Raw genomic sequence first — 17,492 nt, 5'->3', positions numbered from 1 at the left:
ATGCTGTCTAGGCCAGCATTGGTGGGTAATGGGGAAAAAACACAAAAATGTGGCCTCAGGCTGACTTGGCACCATCATTTGTGAGTCCTATCGGCACATACATATACTATAGTGGGTAAAAAGATAAAATGGCCAATAATAGCTTCATGTTCAATACCATGTTGAAATCCATGACATAAATACAGGCTATAAAGCTTTCAGAGTATAATTTACCCCTGCTCCCCTTTCCATCTGACTAAATGAGAATAAGTCTTTTGTTAGCCTCCCATACAGTACTATTTATAGACTCTGTGCTTATACAGAAAAAAAAATTCCCTAATAAGAATCATAGTCTGAAGTATTGAGTATCTACAATGTGCTAGTCACAATTCCCACAGAATTAATATTAATGTAAAAAAATCCATTAAGTCATATGCACTGTCCATCCAAAGAAACAGACTACCAGGTTCTGAAGAAAAACAATTAAGGAAACACTGAGTAAAGATACATGACTTCATGATTAGAGCCGAAAAGAACCCAGGAGGACCGAGACACAGTTAATCGGTATCTGAATTAGAACCAGACACCTTTAAACAGAGTCATGGGTCATTAGTATCAAAACAAGAGCCCACCTTAATCTTTATTTATTTTTTTAAAAATTTTTAATGTTTTTTATTTATTTCTGAATGAGAGAGACAGAGTGAGCAGGGAAGGGTCAGAGAGAGAGAGGGCGATACAGAATCTGAAGTGGGCTCCAGACTCTGAGTTGTCAGCACAGAGCCTGATGCGGGGCTCAAACCCACAAACCGTGAGATCATGACCTGAGCCGAAGTCGGCCGTTTAACCACCTGAGCCACCCAGGCACCCCCCACATGAATCTTTAGAGAGAGACGCACAAAACAGTCTTAACTTGGAGAAAAAGTTTTGACTGAGGTACATCCTCTTCGTAAGCACTAAACAATCAAACTAGATAGCCTGAAATATACTTTCACCGAAATGCAACTTTTCCTCTGATCAGAAGGTATCTGCTGTTCATTTTAAATAACACCTAAAGAATTGCTTTTTTTCATTACAAAAGGGAGGCATTTTTTTTTCCATTTTGAGTTTTCTAAATATGAACTAACCAATGTACAAGCTGCAAAGAAGTTGTTTGCCTCCTGTAAGCTAGAACTTCCCGTGCTATCCTATCCAGACACTGCACTTCTCTTCCATGAACACTGGCAAGATGTAAGATTATTAAGCCTTCAGAGTACTTCACAGTATCTCACAGCCCCCCCAAAATTTACTAATTTCCTTTTCAGCTTAGTTAATGGACATGATAAACAAGGAAGGAAATAAGTCAGAAAACTGTTCTTAGTGAATCACAGCAGCTAATTTAAGTTTGCATATAAAGAAATACCCAAAAACCTCTAAGGTTGCCTGTAAATTGGGGCCACTCAGGGTTCACAGAGAACTTTCTCTGACTCTCTGCCACCACTTCCATAGCCATGGATTTCTAAAGGGTCAAGTCTATTTCAGCCATTCTTTCGGATCAGGTTTTAGGTTTTGGGTTTTTGTTTTTTGTTTTTGAGAAAGAGATAGAGATTGTACAAGCGAGTGAGAGGAAGAGAGAGAGAACCCCAAAAGGGGCAGAGAGAGAGAGGAAGAGAGAAAGGGAGTTGTGGGGATCACCCTGAAGCAGGGCTCCTGTTCACCTACCCGATGCGAGGCTGGAATTCATGAACCATGAGATCATGACCTGAGCCGAAGTCAGATGCTTAACCAACTGAACCACCCAGGCGCCCCAGGATTCAATTTTCAAGGTCAATTTTCAGGATGAAGGAGAAAGTTTTTATTTGTTTGAAATAAACTGTAAACATCTCTAAAGCACAAGCAAGTCCCATGTTCTAAAAACACCAACAAGATTTTTAAATCCTCAGACAGGACCGGTGTCTCTTTCTACTGAATAACGGTAAGTTAAAGTGCTTTCTATTTCTGAAGTGCCTTACAGTTCATGAAAATGCTTTCAAAATAGTTCATCAACAAATATTTAACGAGGACCGATTACCTCTTCTGCACTATGCTAAATGTCGGATAGTGCAAAGATGAACACGTGGTCCCTACCCTAATGGAGCTTAAAATTCCAAGGCACAAAGCAGAGGGATACATAGCTTCCCAGAACTGACGGCGACTGATAGGCCACTGAAGATGATGGCACTGCAGCCACTGCAATGCCAGTGATGTTAAGGGTGAACCAAACCCAGATGAAAATTTCAAATGGAAGCTGTAGGAGGACAGTAAAGGCTTCCTTCAAACTCAACTCTTATAAGTTAATGAATAAAATTTAAAAGTGAACAGATTTGACAGAAAAACTAATTTTCAAAGGAGTCCTTTAACAGCCATTCAAATGGGAATAGCAAGCTTTGTTTGAGTCTTTACAAACTACCATAAAGTATGATCTATCTGGTATAATGATTAAAGGGCTGTTGATCTGCTTTGTCACTGTAAAGGATTTTGAAAATTGCATTTGCTGCTCTTCATTATTTTCAAAAGGTAAAGAATACTGGCTCAGAATGTGTTGACTGTGGTAGAGAGTAAATACTTGCAGCATGTGTGTATTGTTCAACCGATATGTCACCACTCTAATATTACTGCCATAACTCTGAAGAAGTGAATTACATTCAACAGGTTTTCAGATTTCTTTGGGATTTTCTTTCATTATTATAATTTTATTTTGTTTTGTTTTATTTTTATTTTTTAATGTTTTTATTTCTTTCTCTTTTTTTAAATAGACTGTCACAAATAATGTCAACTATCTTATTTTCTTAATGTTTTATTTATTTTTGAGAGAGAGAGATAGAGACAGCGTTGAGCAGGGGAGGGTCAGAGAGAGAAGGAGTCACAGAATCCGAAGACAGGCTCCAGGCTCTGAGCTAGCTGCCAGCGCAGAGGCTGACGTGGGGCTTGAACCCACGAACCGCGAGACCATGACCTGAGCCAAAGTCAGACGGTTAACTGACTGAGCCACCCAGGCGCCCCTTAATGTTTATTTATTTTTGAGAAAGAGAGAGAGAAAGAGAACATGAGCAGGTAAGGGGGAGAGAGTGAAGGGGACAGAGGATCTGAAGTGGGCTCTGTGAGGACAGCCTGATGCAGGGCTCAAACTCACAAACCATGAGATCGTGACCTGAGTTGAAGTCGTAGGCTTAACCAACTGAGCCACTCAGGCACCCCAGAATTTTCTAGTTCCAATATCTTTTCACTCTCTCTTTCATAATCCCCAAGCAGATCAATGGTAGCTTTTTTTCTTCACAGTTTCAAAACTACAGGAAAGGTTCAAGAATAGTACAAGGTACTCCCATACACCTAGATGTACCAGTTGGTTATAGCAATGGTTTGACTTTAGAGTGCTGATTAGAAAAGGTGCTCAAGACAAAAAACAGCTATTTACTTTCTCTATAGACCATTTTATCGAATTTCAGGGAAAATAATTGCTTTTGGAAGTCAGAGGGAAAAAAGCTGAATGGATGTCTAATTACTAAACTTGAATGGGGGCCCTGGATTACCACTACAATCCTGAACAGGTTTTATGGAGTACTAATTAACAGCACAACAACAAGGAGTTAAATTTCTTAACGCCCCCACCCGCGCTCACAGTGGATATCACTGGTCTCAGAGTTTGCTGTGGTGTCAACGATAAGACCCCAGAAATGCTTGTTGAAGTTTGCTTCAAGAACAAGCAATCAGAAATATGACTTCATCTTTTTACCAGTGATGGACTAGCAAAACTCTTCTTGGACTGACATAAAAAGCATTTCATTTTGTTTTCTAATTTTAAAATAAAATAATTTCTAAATAGCAAGATTTTAATATCCTAGGGAATCATGCATTTTTAAAAGGTCAGGCATTGGTTTTATTCCATGGATATTCCAAAAACTAGTAGTTACATAGAAAGACGTTCATTTCTGAAGACAGAGTTGTATACCCCTTCGTGAAATTTGGGATAACTGAAAAAGTTATACATTTGAGAACTGATGAAAGAAAGGACTTGAGTTCTGGATGGTGAGCTCAGCTGGACACCATTTAATTTGTTCCCTAACTCAGAATCCCCACCCCTAGGTGTAACGCTGTTGAACAATATCATTCACATCAAGGGTGATGTATCCTTGGGGCGGCTGGGTGGCTTAGTCGGTTAAGCGTCCGACTTTCGCTTAGGTCATGATCTCGTGGTTCGTGGGTTCGAGCCCCGCGTCGGGCTCTGTGCTGACTGCCAGCTCCGAGCCTGGAGCCTGCTTCAGATTCTGTGTCTCCCTCTCTCTCTGACCCTCCCCTGCTCACGCTGTCTCTCTCTCTCCTAGAAATAAATAAAAATATTTAAAAAAAAAAAAAAAAGGGTGATGTATCCTTGAGGACTCCCAAGGAGCCCCAAATAGTGAACTACCAAACATAATATGTTAGAAATAAAATGAAACTACAGGTATAGCTTATAATTCAAAAACAAAATTTAAAAGCAGCAACATTTTTCATTTTGTGAGGAAAAGCATTAAGGGGCAGGTTTCCTGCAATCTGGTAGGTGCCTGCATTTGTGCAAATCACTGATGACTTCAGGCCAGAATACCCTCCTGTTTCTTCACCTGTTATCTTAATCGAATACATTTCTTTTTTTTAAGTAGGCTTCTCACACAGTGCAGAGCCCAACACAGGGCTTGCAGTCATGACTCTGAGATCAAGACCTGAGCTGAGATCAAGAGTCAACCACTTAACCAATGAAGCCACCCAGGGGCCCCAAACATAATGCATTTCTTAGGCAAAAAAAGTTTCACTCTTTTAACATCTCCTTTATCTATAGATAATAAATGTATGTATAACTGAAGGGCAGATTTTGGTTTAGTTTTTTATTTTTTTTATTTCTGAGAGAGAGAGAGAGACAGCGTAAGCAGGGGAGGGTCAGAGAGAGAGGGAGACACAGAATCTGAAGCAGGCTCCAGGCTCTGAGCTAGCTGTCAGCACAGAGCCCAATGCAGGGCTTGAGCCCACGAACCCTGAAATCATGACCTGAGCTGAAGTCGGCTGCCCAACTGACTGAGCCACCCAGGCGCTCCTGAAGGGCAGATTTTGACGCAGTCACTACACCAAGAAGGGGGCCATTCCCTGTGGCTATTACTCCGTGTGGGATCACCGGACTCTACATCCAGCTAGAGTTCCCAGCCATAAGGAGAAATTGGCCCTCAGAGACCATTTCTCCAAGTAGCAAGAAAAGATCTGTCCAAAGGCATTTAAAAATGAAACCTGACCTGCACTTCAACTCTACAGCAATGGTCTGCCTGCTCAAAAACAATGTATGACCTTTAAATCTTAAATTATAAAATAGTTTGTTGAAAATGTAATGTATTTAAGTTTTATCTAATAATGTAAAGAAATGCAATCATTTCCTCACAAAAACTAGAAGAAAAAAAAACAGCAAAAATGTCCCATTTTCATTAGTTGCAAATAAAACTACCAGCCACAATACAGGAGAAGCTTTTTCACAAATTCTGTTGAAAACTGACTTCACTTTTAACAAATATGAAAATAACAGTCCTATCTAAAGTTTAAGAGATACAACGTGAACTTTTAAGTCTCCCTGTCTTTTCTTTCTATTCTTTGTGCACAAAAAATTCTAATATTTATGCTAAGTGCATGTTTATTTCCTATGTATTTATTTTATTGTATATCTACTATAGGGAAATAGTACACAAGCATGGCATAGCTGTGAAAATGCAGTGGATATGGGGAGGCTTGAAAAGAATCAAAAATAAATTTAGAAAATTGCCTATGACTAAGGAAAATATTAACCCCCAAACTGATTTATTCACCCCAAATGTTTATTGAATATGAATTTTGACTGGTCTTATAAGGTTTATAAGCCATTTACAAAACTGGCTTTATTAGTATACCATATCAAACAAATCATTGACTATTACCCAAACTTCAAATATATACATATACATATATGATATATATATATCTATCATATATATATATCACATGGGAATTATGGCTTAAAAGTAGATGTAAAGAAATAAACTCAGACACAGCAGGGACTATTGAAAACATTAGTTCTGGATTTAATCACTTCTATTAAAGGTTATTTAGCAATGAAGTGATATACTAGTCATACTACTCTTTATACTTGCTGATGCAGTTAACAATAGCTAGGACCCGGTAAATGGATCTAAAGCCCACTTATAATCTCAATTAGAAATAAACATTTGCAAGAGGAAAAACTAGTGTTAGGATGTGTGTTTATTAGTATCTTAGTCTTTAGTGCATTTTTCAAATTCATTTTTCAAACCTTGACACTGTCAATGGTCAATTCCTTAGGTCTGCAATCTAGCATGATACCAACAAAAAGGAAAACCTTAGTTTTTTTCATCTACAAAATGGGTCTCATGGGGTCTCCTTTAGAAGACTAGTGTCAGAATTAAATGAGATACTAAGAAAAACAGAGATTTTTCTAAATTAAAAGTAATAAATCAGGAACTGTAGTTGGATCCTACTTCAGAGCGGGTAAATGAAAGATTATAAAAAACATTTGTTGGTCTATCCTGAAAATTTTGGTATGAAATGAATTTTAGAAGATATTAAGGCATAATTCTTATTAATTTTCTTAGCTGTGATAAAGATACTGTGCTTACAAAAATAATATTCTTATTGTCCATATATACTTGTAGAAGTATTTGCAGGTAAAGTATCATGATGTGTGCAACTTAGTTTCAAATGATTGAGGGGAGGAGAAAAGCACATATAGAGAAATAGGGCAGGTGAGGTCCAGCAAATTTGGCAAAATGTTAATTGTTGAATCTGGGTGCAGAGTACATGGGGTTCATTTTACTATTTATTTAACTTTTGGATATTTGGTTTTTTTTAAGCTTTTTTTTTAAGTAACATACAGTGTAAGATTAGTTTCAAGTGTATAATATAGTAATTCAATACTTCCATACAATACCCGGGGCTCATCACAGTAAGTGCTCTCCTTAATCCCCATCACCTATTTAACTCAGATCCCCACCCACCTCCCCTCTAGTAACCATCCAGTTTCTTCTCTATAATTAAGAATCTGTTTCTTGGTTTGTCTCTCTTTTTTTCCCTTTGCTTTTTTTGTTGTTTCTTAAATTCCATATATAAGCGAAATAGTAAGGTATTTGTCTTTGACTGACTTATTTCACTTAGGAGAGTACTCTCTAGCTCCATCCATGTCATTACAAATGGCAAGAGTTCATTCTTTTTTATGGCTAAGTAATATTTCATTATATATATAATGATATATATGTATATACACATATATATAATGGTATAGACACATACATATATGTATGTATATTCATGGACTGATGAATGGATAAAGAAAATGTGGTAACGTACTATGTATATGTGTGTGTGTATATGTGTGTGTGGCATCTTCTTTATGCATTCATCAGTCGATGGACACTTGGGCTGTTGCCATTAATTTGGCTATTGTAGGTAATGCTGCTATAAACAATGGGGTGCTTGTATACCTTTGAATTAGTATTTTTGTATTCTTTAGGTAAATGTCACTCTTGAGTATTTGAGATTTTTTCCAAATCGAATGTTCAGTCGAAAAAATTAAATGAGAGAGTGTCATTAAAGTGTCTGACTCCTATTAGCTGCTAGTTTAGGATGATTACTATCTCACCGCAGAGTGAACGGTGTCCTGCACACAGCAGGTAAGTAGGGAGAACTTTCTAAAAAGAAATTTCAAAATGAACATAAAGAATTGAAATCCTCTAAAAAGGATGTCTCCGTGTCCATCGGGGTCACAAGCTGAGGAGAAAGTAAAGTTCTGCTTTCTTGGGGACACTGGGCACCTAAAGCTTAAAGGTTAAGAACACTGACCTGTAAGTCTAACCCCTTGGAGTCAAATCTGTGATGGGTGCAGTAAGGTCACCTTGGACGCATTATTTAACCTCATGTCTCAACTTTCCCAGCTATAAATGTGACATAAAAATAGGTTGTTCCTATTTCGTAATATCCTTGTGAAGATTCACTAAGACAATGTGCTTTAAATGGTGCCCTGCACATAGTAAGTACCCAAATATTAGTTATTATTATAATTATGTAGGTAAAACCTCCCATTCCACTGAACCATGATCTGAGAGGTGCTACCAGCATTTACTTAGGATTGCTCCTTTTACTAAACTAAATTTAAGGTTAGTTATTCTTAGAAACTTTCCTTCAATTTTCTTCAGTTTGTAATTTTCACTAAAAACCCACAATTTACCTATTCTTGCTTTTGTTTCCTTTACAGAGAATTCTCATAAAAGCAATGAAGTTTTCATGTGACAAGTTTCTATCTGATTCTCAAACATCAATGGGTTTGTTGTAGTAGTAAAAATCTAACGTTTTATAGTACAAACGCTACAAATTTAATGCCTGTAAAATGAATGTTTCAGGAATGTTTTCTGTATCTATGATGTCTGTATTACATGTGCCCTCAAATAAAACTTAGGATTGTTGGTGTCAGTGTTTCAGATTCTCAGAAAAGCAGTATTAGTGTTTTAGACCTCCATAGGGGTCAGTCTATACCCAACTTTGTAGCTTGGGCATTCTCTGGAAGTATCTATTCTTGGGTTGTTACCTTAAGAGATAACAGAAAAATTTTAAGACTTTGCTCTTACTTTAAGGTGATTAGTATGATGGGGCCTCTGGGTGGCTGAGTTAAGTGTCTGACTTTGGCTCACGTCATGATCTCATGGTTTGTGAGTTCAAGACCCACATCGGACTCTGCACTGACACTGCAGAGCCTGCCTGGAATTCTCTCTCTCTTCCTCTCTCTCTGCCCCTCCCCCACTCACACACACTCTCTCTCTAAATATATAAACCAACTTTAAAAAGAAAAAAAATGATTAGTATGATAACATTTGTGCCTTCATTTATCTTATTACAAATACGTGCCACTGACACGTTACAATCCAAAAGGAGACGGACCCTCTTTGGACACTCCAGAGACAGGCCAATAGTAGCCACATGCCTTATTTATAGAGTGCCTTACAATTTCCAAAGGCATGTTTACACCCAGCACCTCATTTTATTCTCACAGCAATTCTCAAGATGTTCTGGGCTGTTCTTATCCCCAGTTTACAGGTAAGTCACAATGGTGAAGTGGAATCTACTCCAAGTCACAGAGAAATTATAGGTGCTTATGTCTTCCAGATACACATCCACTCCTGCCTTTTGCTCACATCCCTTCTCTGGGCACCCATTTCCTCATCTGTGTAGGGCTCCCCGGGGTCCCAGGTCCACCCTCTTGCTTTTCCTGAGAGACTCAACACCATATCTCCTCTGGCTGACCATCCCACTCTGAACTCCGAGCCATCTACCAGGCACACCTTACAAATATTCATTCACTCAGAACCCAAAATATAACAATATCAAAACAAGAGGAGAGGAATAGTCCTGGCTATTTTAAAGCTAATGAAATAAAAGCAAGAAACAAAGACCTAGAGAGGCCCTAATTTGTCAAACCAAATGTCTCAAGTACACTGAATGAGTTCCTTTTACTGAAGTAGATCAAAAGGAATTCTACTTTTGGTCCCTCCTGACTGTGGAAAAGTTTCTTATCCTCTCTTAGGTTCAGCTTCCTCACTAGAGAATGTTCCTATTACCTCCCAGCCTTCAAAGTGAGGCTGACCAAAAAAGAAGAAAGTATATGGGGTCATATCTAACAGCACCTAGCCCTCAGTTAAGACTTTGATAGTTACTTATTGAGTTGGACTAAACCCTATAGATGAAGAAATGCATAAGCTTGAAATGTGATATATAACAAAGAGTAGAAAGTATAAAACTCAATATTATAAATTAGATATCTTGATGTTAATTTAGTATATACTCCTTATATGCTCCAGTTTATTATCTAAAAAGACATTTAAAATCATTCTACAAGAATAACCTTAAATTACACTGAATAAGCTTCACAAAAATATCCAGGATATCAGTAGTTTGGGTAGTTGGCTGGGGTATGTGTGTTAGTTTAGCAGAAAAACTGAACCTCTAAATTTTATGAAGAAATGGGTGTGTGGTTATATGTATCATGAGGCTTTAGCAAAAGGAGAAAAAGGAAGCAGTTGACTCAAGAGCAAAATTTGAGAAGGCAGATAGGGCAGGTTTAGGGGGGATAGTGGGCAGTAAACAACTTAAGAGTATAAAGATTCTAGAAAAGATGACATAATACAGACCTTCCTAACCTTAGGCCATGGTCCCTCAACATGCTTAGAGGCTCTGGGGCTGATACTCAATAGCACTCACCAAAGTGAACTTCGATGTTGAGTTCTGGGATCGCCCTTCTCTCCCAGAAAATGAAAGCAGCTCTTAAATCTTTACCTTATTTCAGAAATAAATGGTGAATGTTGAACTCACCAGTTGATTCTGGTAGGCAGTGACTGCTGTGAAAACAGTCTCTGGAAAGATGAATGTTCTGAATTCTTCAGACTTCAGATTGAGCAGCGAGGCTGTGTGGTCTTTCTTCTTAATGATGTGCACCCGCGGCTGGTACTTGTGCATGGAGTTCAAAATTATCTACGACAAAGAGATGAGAAGTACTGAATATTAAGCATTTGTATTGCAAAATAGGCCAAATTATAATGATGCAAAGAAAGAACCATAAAATCTATAGTTTTGAATTTAAGTTTTAAGATTAGGATCCACCCTTTTTTTTTTTTAATGTTTATTTACTTTTGACAGACAAAGACAGAACATGAGCAGGGGAGGGGCAGAGAGAGAGGGAGACACAGAATCCAAAGCAGACTCCAGGCTCTGAGCTGTCAGCACAGAGGCTGACACAGGACTCAGACCCATGAACCCTGAGATCATGACCTGAGCCAAAGTCAGACACTTAACTGACTAAGCCACCCAGACATACCCTTTCCATTCTTAAGGCAAATCATTTTCACAGGGTGCTGCAGAGACATAGTTGTGAAATCACATTTTACCAAAACAACTGTAAACAATACAGGCTGTTTCAAGGGTCCTTTCTAAAGGATGATGGGGGGAAATTCATCTGAAGGATAAGTTCATTTGCTTTTTTTTTTTTTAATCAATTCTTTAAAATATTTTTTGTTAGTCTGGTTAGATTGAAGGATATATGTCTACATTTTCTAAAGTAAGAACTTACCTATTCTCAGAGGACAGATTATTATTTATGGTAGTAGAGGGGAATAAAAAGAATTAAGAAAGGCTATGTGTTGTTAGACTTTAGAGTGCAGAATCTGTTACTTTCTAGCTCCTTGCGCCAAGTGATCTCACCTCTCAACTCTGTTTTCTCAAATGCAAAAACTTACTAATCTCACAGGGTTGTGGTGAGGAGAAGATGACGTTAAAACACTCATAAATTACATAGCAAATAGGAAGTGCTCAGTAAACCTTAGTAGTGGTAGTACTAGTATTTCTGACAGTTCTGTTGATTCCTGACTCACAGTTATAAACCAAGCATGAATGACAGTGATGACCATCTTCTGTTTTATAGCTTGTAAAAGTTGCCAATACTTGGAAACCATAAGCCTACCTTGATTAACAAGGCAGTATTTCTGATGAGTGTTTTAAATAAAATATAATGATTTGCCATTATGAAATTCGAGCAATAAAATTCACTTTCATATATAAAAGTTTTCTCCATCTTCCCCCCTGCTACTCAGACAGCTACCTAAATTTGCAAAATTGGGTATGTCCTTCCTGGGATTAAGAGCGCTCACATTGTATGCCCTTAACCCCAACGGCCTAGCAGAGATCCTGGCTCTCTGGGGAGGCATGTGATAAATAGTCCAGCAAGAGCGTGGTCAATGGCGGTGTCAATGCATGTAATGGCTCCCCCATCTTCTATAGTAAGAAGGGTGGGTGTGGTGAATGAGTATTTTTGCTGGCTTACGTTAGCAGAGTTCAACACTAGTCACTGTGGGATAATTAATATAGAATCAACCTTTCTGTATGCTAAGATGTAAGCCAACTTAAAGTTACAGGGCATTAATTAACCGGCATTGAATTTAGAACATGCCATCCATTTATGATCCCAAACCTGAATAGGAATAACTAAAACAAATGAGAGCTTCAAATGAATTGAAACAGACTTTTAAAAAGTCATCTCTTTATATAATGCACTTATTCCAAGGAGTTTAAGATGTTTATGCTCACTCATAAAACTGGAATAAACTCAAATCCAAACAAAACAAAAAAACTGGAGTAAACTCAAAGTGACAAAAGTAAACTCCTAACACTGATATAAGAAAATACCTGGGTGTTCATTATATATTGTAATAAGAAGTTAGAAATAAAAAGCACACACATTCTCCCTCTCTCTCCCTCTCTCCCTCTCCCCCCCCTTTCTCTCTCACACACACATACACACACACACACAATGGAAAAAGCGCTAAGCTTTAAATAGTGTCCCCTCTCCCCTACTTATACCATCCCAAGGTCAATTTCCTTTGGGAAAGGGTGCTGGAGAGGGTCCAACCTCAGACCGAATCTCAGACCCCAAGGCTCCTTGACTCTCTGCTCAAGATCTCATTGGGTTAAAGAACACGAATAGAAATGTGAACTTTGTTTCACTGAAGAAGAAAATGTCCTGAAGTAAAAAATTTTCCTGTTATAAAACTAAAAATGCATCTATAAGAAGGACTTCTTCAGGACTAATTCAAATAACTCGGCTAAACTGCACAGGATCTAAAAATCTTTCCTTGTAGTTTTCAGAACACACTCTTTATGGTGACAAGGGGTCACATTAAACAATAAAAACTTAAAGCTAAAATGGATATTAACAATCCTCTAAGACTAAACAATTTGTCAAGATCTAATCTTGGCCTAATCAGACTAGAACCCAGAGCTCCTGAAATATAACTTGGTGCTACTCCCACCCATGAAGTTGATATTAAAAAGAAAACATTAATTCTGGACAGCTGATCTCAAAATGAATTCTCAAGTCTTTCTGGAAAGACTCAAACAGTGCTTCTCAAAGCTTCATGTATAGAAAATACCGGAACCATAAAAAATGTCTTTTGTCCCTGCAACGATTTCAGTGGAGTCCAAGAAATTTTAATATGAATGACATTAAGAATGATCTGGCCTACGGAAAATGTCTCTCAGACACTCATCATTTTTAACCTGAAAAAAGAATCCATCAATGAAAACATCTTTTTTAAGAAAATAGAAAAGGACACTTATCCCAACATTAAAGATAAAAAAAGTCAATTATCTTTTCCAATACATAAAATAACAGAGACCCATTAACCTATCTGCAGCATCCCCACAGTGCCACCGGCAGTCATGAGTTAACCTGGTTACTCTGATTTGGTCATGTAAACAAGGCTTCTTGGGGGCAAACGGATGGTGGAAATGCCTTAAGTGATTTATTTGCTTCCAATTTCAATCCAACTATTTGAAACCATGTCTAAAACTCTTTAATATGTATCTACTTATAACCATCCTTTCTGAGAAAAGTTCTGAAACTTCTAAAGTGCACAGATCCAGTGAAAACTAAAACCTTAAACGAGCGTCTTAATAAAGGGGTAAGAGAGAGAATAATTATATCAGAATATGTAAGCCAAGGAAAGCAACCGATGAAGTACCAATGTGCTTTCTGGCAATTGAGGCAAAAAACAAACAAACAAACAAACAAACAATATTCTTATCAAAAAGAAGGATGCAAGTATAAAGTTCTCTTAGCATAAAATCTAAAACGATTTTTATGTAAATCTTTACTTAAGAGCATGGACTAACCTCACAATTCCTTACAAAGTAGGCTTATCAAATGAGTAAAGGCCTGCATCAATGGCTATTTGTGCTATTAATTACTGATATGAGCTCAGAATTCCAATTTCTCTTTTTCCATATTTTGATGAACTCCTTAGGACACAAAATCAAATGTTTTGTTTTTCATTTCAAGACCTCCCTGTGCTTTAATATTCGTAAGACTCTCTACAGCAGGAGTATATAATGAGTAAAGGGCACTTCCCCAAATTTATTTGGGCATAAAACCCTTTTGTTCATCTCCCATGAACGTGTTCTCTAAAAACAGCTTGGGAAACCCCCAAAGGAGAGGTCAGTCCCATTCCCTCTATGCTGTGTGATCTAATATACCACTGACAGCAGCTGGATGTTTAACTCGAGAATGGGCTACAGTCGCATCCAACAGGCTCATTCCCTTTGTCTGGTTGGCACAAGTAGTAAAGTAGTTGCAGTCTTAGGAAATTCATAATGCCGAAGGTCCCTGACTCTCTTGCGTAGAAATGGCACACAGCATCCTGTAAGTGATCTCTTAAGAGCAATCAAAGTTCCCTGAAGAACAAATGGATATTATCAATGAATGACTCATTGGTGGAGGACAGGATGGGGCGAGGGAAGAGAGGAAGAGATTTAAGGGAGGAAGCTTTGAGCCACTCTTCCATTCCATCCTAGGGAATCCACGTAATCCAAGGCACTATACTTACATGGCCATGCTGATCCAGTTCATTGTTGGTGAGTTTCACCTTTTCAAAAGACACCATCTGCTTGAGTAGCTGCTCGCCAGTGAAAGGAGAGTCTGGGTGTACATACAGCCTAAGAAAATTATGAGAGATTTTTATTTAGACATTTAAAAAAAATCTGTTCTCTGTGGGCTATAAAATAATCTGATTCTAAAGGAACACAAAAACTTCATATTAATGGTGAATTTGATTTGCCCCACATAACCTCAAATTTAATAATATAACTATCAAAATAAACCTAAAACATCCAAACATGTTTCTTTATGTAACACTGATCTAAAAGGGGTTTTACCTAATAAATTTTCTACTGTCTGTTTAGCAAGCCATTTTTAAAAGGTGAGTATTTTTCCATCTATCTTACCAACTACTGGTCTGTTTCTGTAAAATATAAAATCTTAGTGTTGTTGGTATTTTCAAAAGAAAGACCAGCTTATATTAATTGTGTAATGAGTTCCTAGTGTAAATACTGCTTAAAAAAAAAAAAAAGGTATAAAGAACATAAAAGATGAAACAATTCTAGATAATCCATTCATTTAAACTTGAAGATGACTCAGAAGTTTATAAATACAAGACAAACTAATTTTTAATACAGCAGACTGGCTAACCTTTAATAGTTCACAGATCACAATCTGTTGTTTCTTCTAGGACCTTAAATACTGTGACTTTTATCTAGTTAGACGCCCACTAAATGAGACAGAAAATAAGCTGGGTAAATGTCACATTATTCAATGTATTTATTCGCATACAACTTACAGGGGGGGAAAAGCTTTGATGGGAAAAAAATGTATACATCATGTATTTGTCATTTATCAGCTGCTATGTGCGAGTCAATCTTTTACTCACTTACAGTTAGATGCAGGCCATTTGTCCTATCTGCAAAGTACTACACAAAGTACAACTCCTCATGAATTCCAATCCTGATATTCACTGACTATAAGCTTGTCTGAAGTCAGGGGAGATACAGAACTCGAGAAAGAAAAGGAAGTATCCCTGATTTAATAGGACAAATCCCATTATCCATTTAACAGGCTATTTATATCTCAATTTTATATAGGATCCTTATATCTTTAATTAAACATAAATATTATGATTGAGGCAAAGTCAGTGGGAAAAAAAAATCACAAAGCATTTCCTGCAGTGTGTCTTTTTAAAAAAATCAAGAAACCAGAAGTCTACACTGTGCTTTGTCACAAAGAGGACTAAGAATAGAAGAATTAGGTGCCCATACTGAAACGGTAAAGCCCACCAGAAGCAAAGCACAAAAAAGACTAACATCACTAGAAATTCTTACTAGACCCGTATAAGAACTTTAAAGACTTTCTGTGTATGTTTGTCTGTCTGTGGGTTTTGGAGGAGTGCTTAAAAATGCCTTTCAGTCGAAGTATATTCCTTGATGATACAACCATCATAATGTTTCAAGTATACCCCTCCAAGGCTACAACTTTACGTATGAAATTGTTTTATTGACCAGTACCACATCCTCCCTGCCTCACCAAAAAATGTTCAAAAACCTTTAAAGCCCTAGAAGCTCATGAAATGTTCCCTCTTTATCAATTCAACATGGGTCATCACAATAATAAAGACCAACTTATTTAAATACCAATTCCTTTAAAGACAACAAAATGTCCTATGTGAAAATATAACATTGTTTTCTTTTTTTTTAAGATAACATTACTTTAGGAAATGTATGTATCTTGCCCATTGTTGAGTTCAAATGATACTGTCAAGCATTATTTCTTCTGATTAGGAACAACTGACTGGTAAACTTTGGTCTGAAATAAAATGTTTCAAGGAATGAGAATATCTACAAGGAATATCTACCATCAGTACAAAAATGATCACTTACCATGTTCCCCACCTTTCCTTATGGAGCTATGAAATACAGCACTATTTGTTTTAATAATAATAAAGACGGTTTGCTTGAATAAGCTAGAATATTTCTATCCTATAACACACCAAACACTTATTTAATTTCAATATAAATATACTGAAGTAGGATGAATGGAAAAAATCATACAGGAAGCCCCTCCTCTCTCAAGTCCCCCAGGACTTAAAATTCCAGCAATAGCTTAAACATGCTTCAGTTAAGATAGTGTATTGGTACGTGCTTTCCTTCTCCAACCAGAACAGATTAGTAACATAAACAAGGCATGTCATATTTCCAAAGTCCTGCTGGCCTGCACCAGCTCCTCATACCTTCAGATAGGAAGAAAATATATGCTAAATAAGAGTGATTAACTTCTCAGGGGAAAGACTTTGGGGGGAGAAAAAAGATTTGCTTGTGAAAATGGTTAGAATACTACTAAAATTCTCTCTCTCTCTCTTCTCTCTCTCCCTTTCGTTTAAAAAGATTTTGTAAAGTATGGAAGTAAACTTGAGAGTAGTATGAATCAGCTATTTAATAATAAATAGTAAAGAATACTAATTATAATCATTTTAAAATCTACCATAAATGGGTGAATCTTGCTCTATTTAAAAAATGGGTGTAACATTTTTTAAGAATTTCTTAGTCCTGCTATTTAGTATGTATTTAATATACTGATTTGGAAGGGTTGGGAAGATGTCCTTCCTAGTCTCCTGTGGGAATGGAAAACTCTGAGAGGCTTCCTTTAATCTTTCCTCCAGTGTATTTGGCATACTGTAAGCTCAATAATGTGATCAGCAACTAAGTAAGCTTAATATTCCATCCAAACTAGTATGTGTAAATTGTCTGTATTGGTTCTGTGCCTTGACTAAAACTCCAGACTCAGTCCTTACAAAGAACCAACCAAACTTCAGAGTTCCTAAATCTGTACGTGTAAATAAACTTTTCATTCTGATATGAACTTCCAACCAATTACAAAAATTAGGTAATCATAAAAAAAAAACTTTAAAAAATCAGTGAGGCTTGCCTTTAGAACCCTAAATGTAAAGTCCACTAATACCCTTTGCTTGTATTAAAGTATGCAGTTAGATTCCTGTAACTTCAGCTACTACTATTTGCATAAACTAATACACACTCCACACTCCCACCCCCCCTCC

At 37.2% G+C, this 17,492-nt stretch overlaps 1 protein-coding gene across 1 annotated transcript in view; it reads right to left on the bottom strand.

Annotated features, from left to right (window-relative positions):
* Nucleotides 1–17,492, bottom strand: part of TBX20 (T-box transcription factor 20) — a 57,385-nt gene that overhangs the window by 33,587 nt on the left and 6,306 nt on the right. Inside the window, exons 4-5 of the mRNA XM_077775453.1 lie at nucleotides 14,436–14,544; nucleotides 10,375–10,533 (exon numbers count right to left, since the gene is read on the bottom strand). Of these exons, the coding sequence (XP_077631579.1) occupies nucleotides 10,375–10,533; nucleotides 14,436–14,544 (268 nt within the window). The remainder of the gene's footprint in view (nucleotides 1–10,374; nucleotides 10,534–14,435; nucleotides 14,545–17,492) is intronic.

The sequence above is a fragment of the Crocuta crocuta genome, unplaced genomic scaffold (assembly GCF_008692635.1).
Source record: "Crocuta crocuta isolate KB4526 unplaced genomic scaffold, BGI_CrCroc_1.0 scaffold197, whole genome shotgun sequence".
NCBI classification, from domain to species: domain Eukaryota; kingdom Metazoa; phylum Chordata; class Mammalia; order Carnivora; family Hyaenidae; genus Crocuta; species Crocuta crocuta.
The sequence above is the reverse complement of the archived record's forward strand: the minus strand, read 5'-3'. Positions and strand labels throughout refer to the sequence as shown.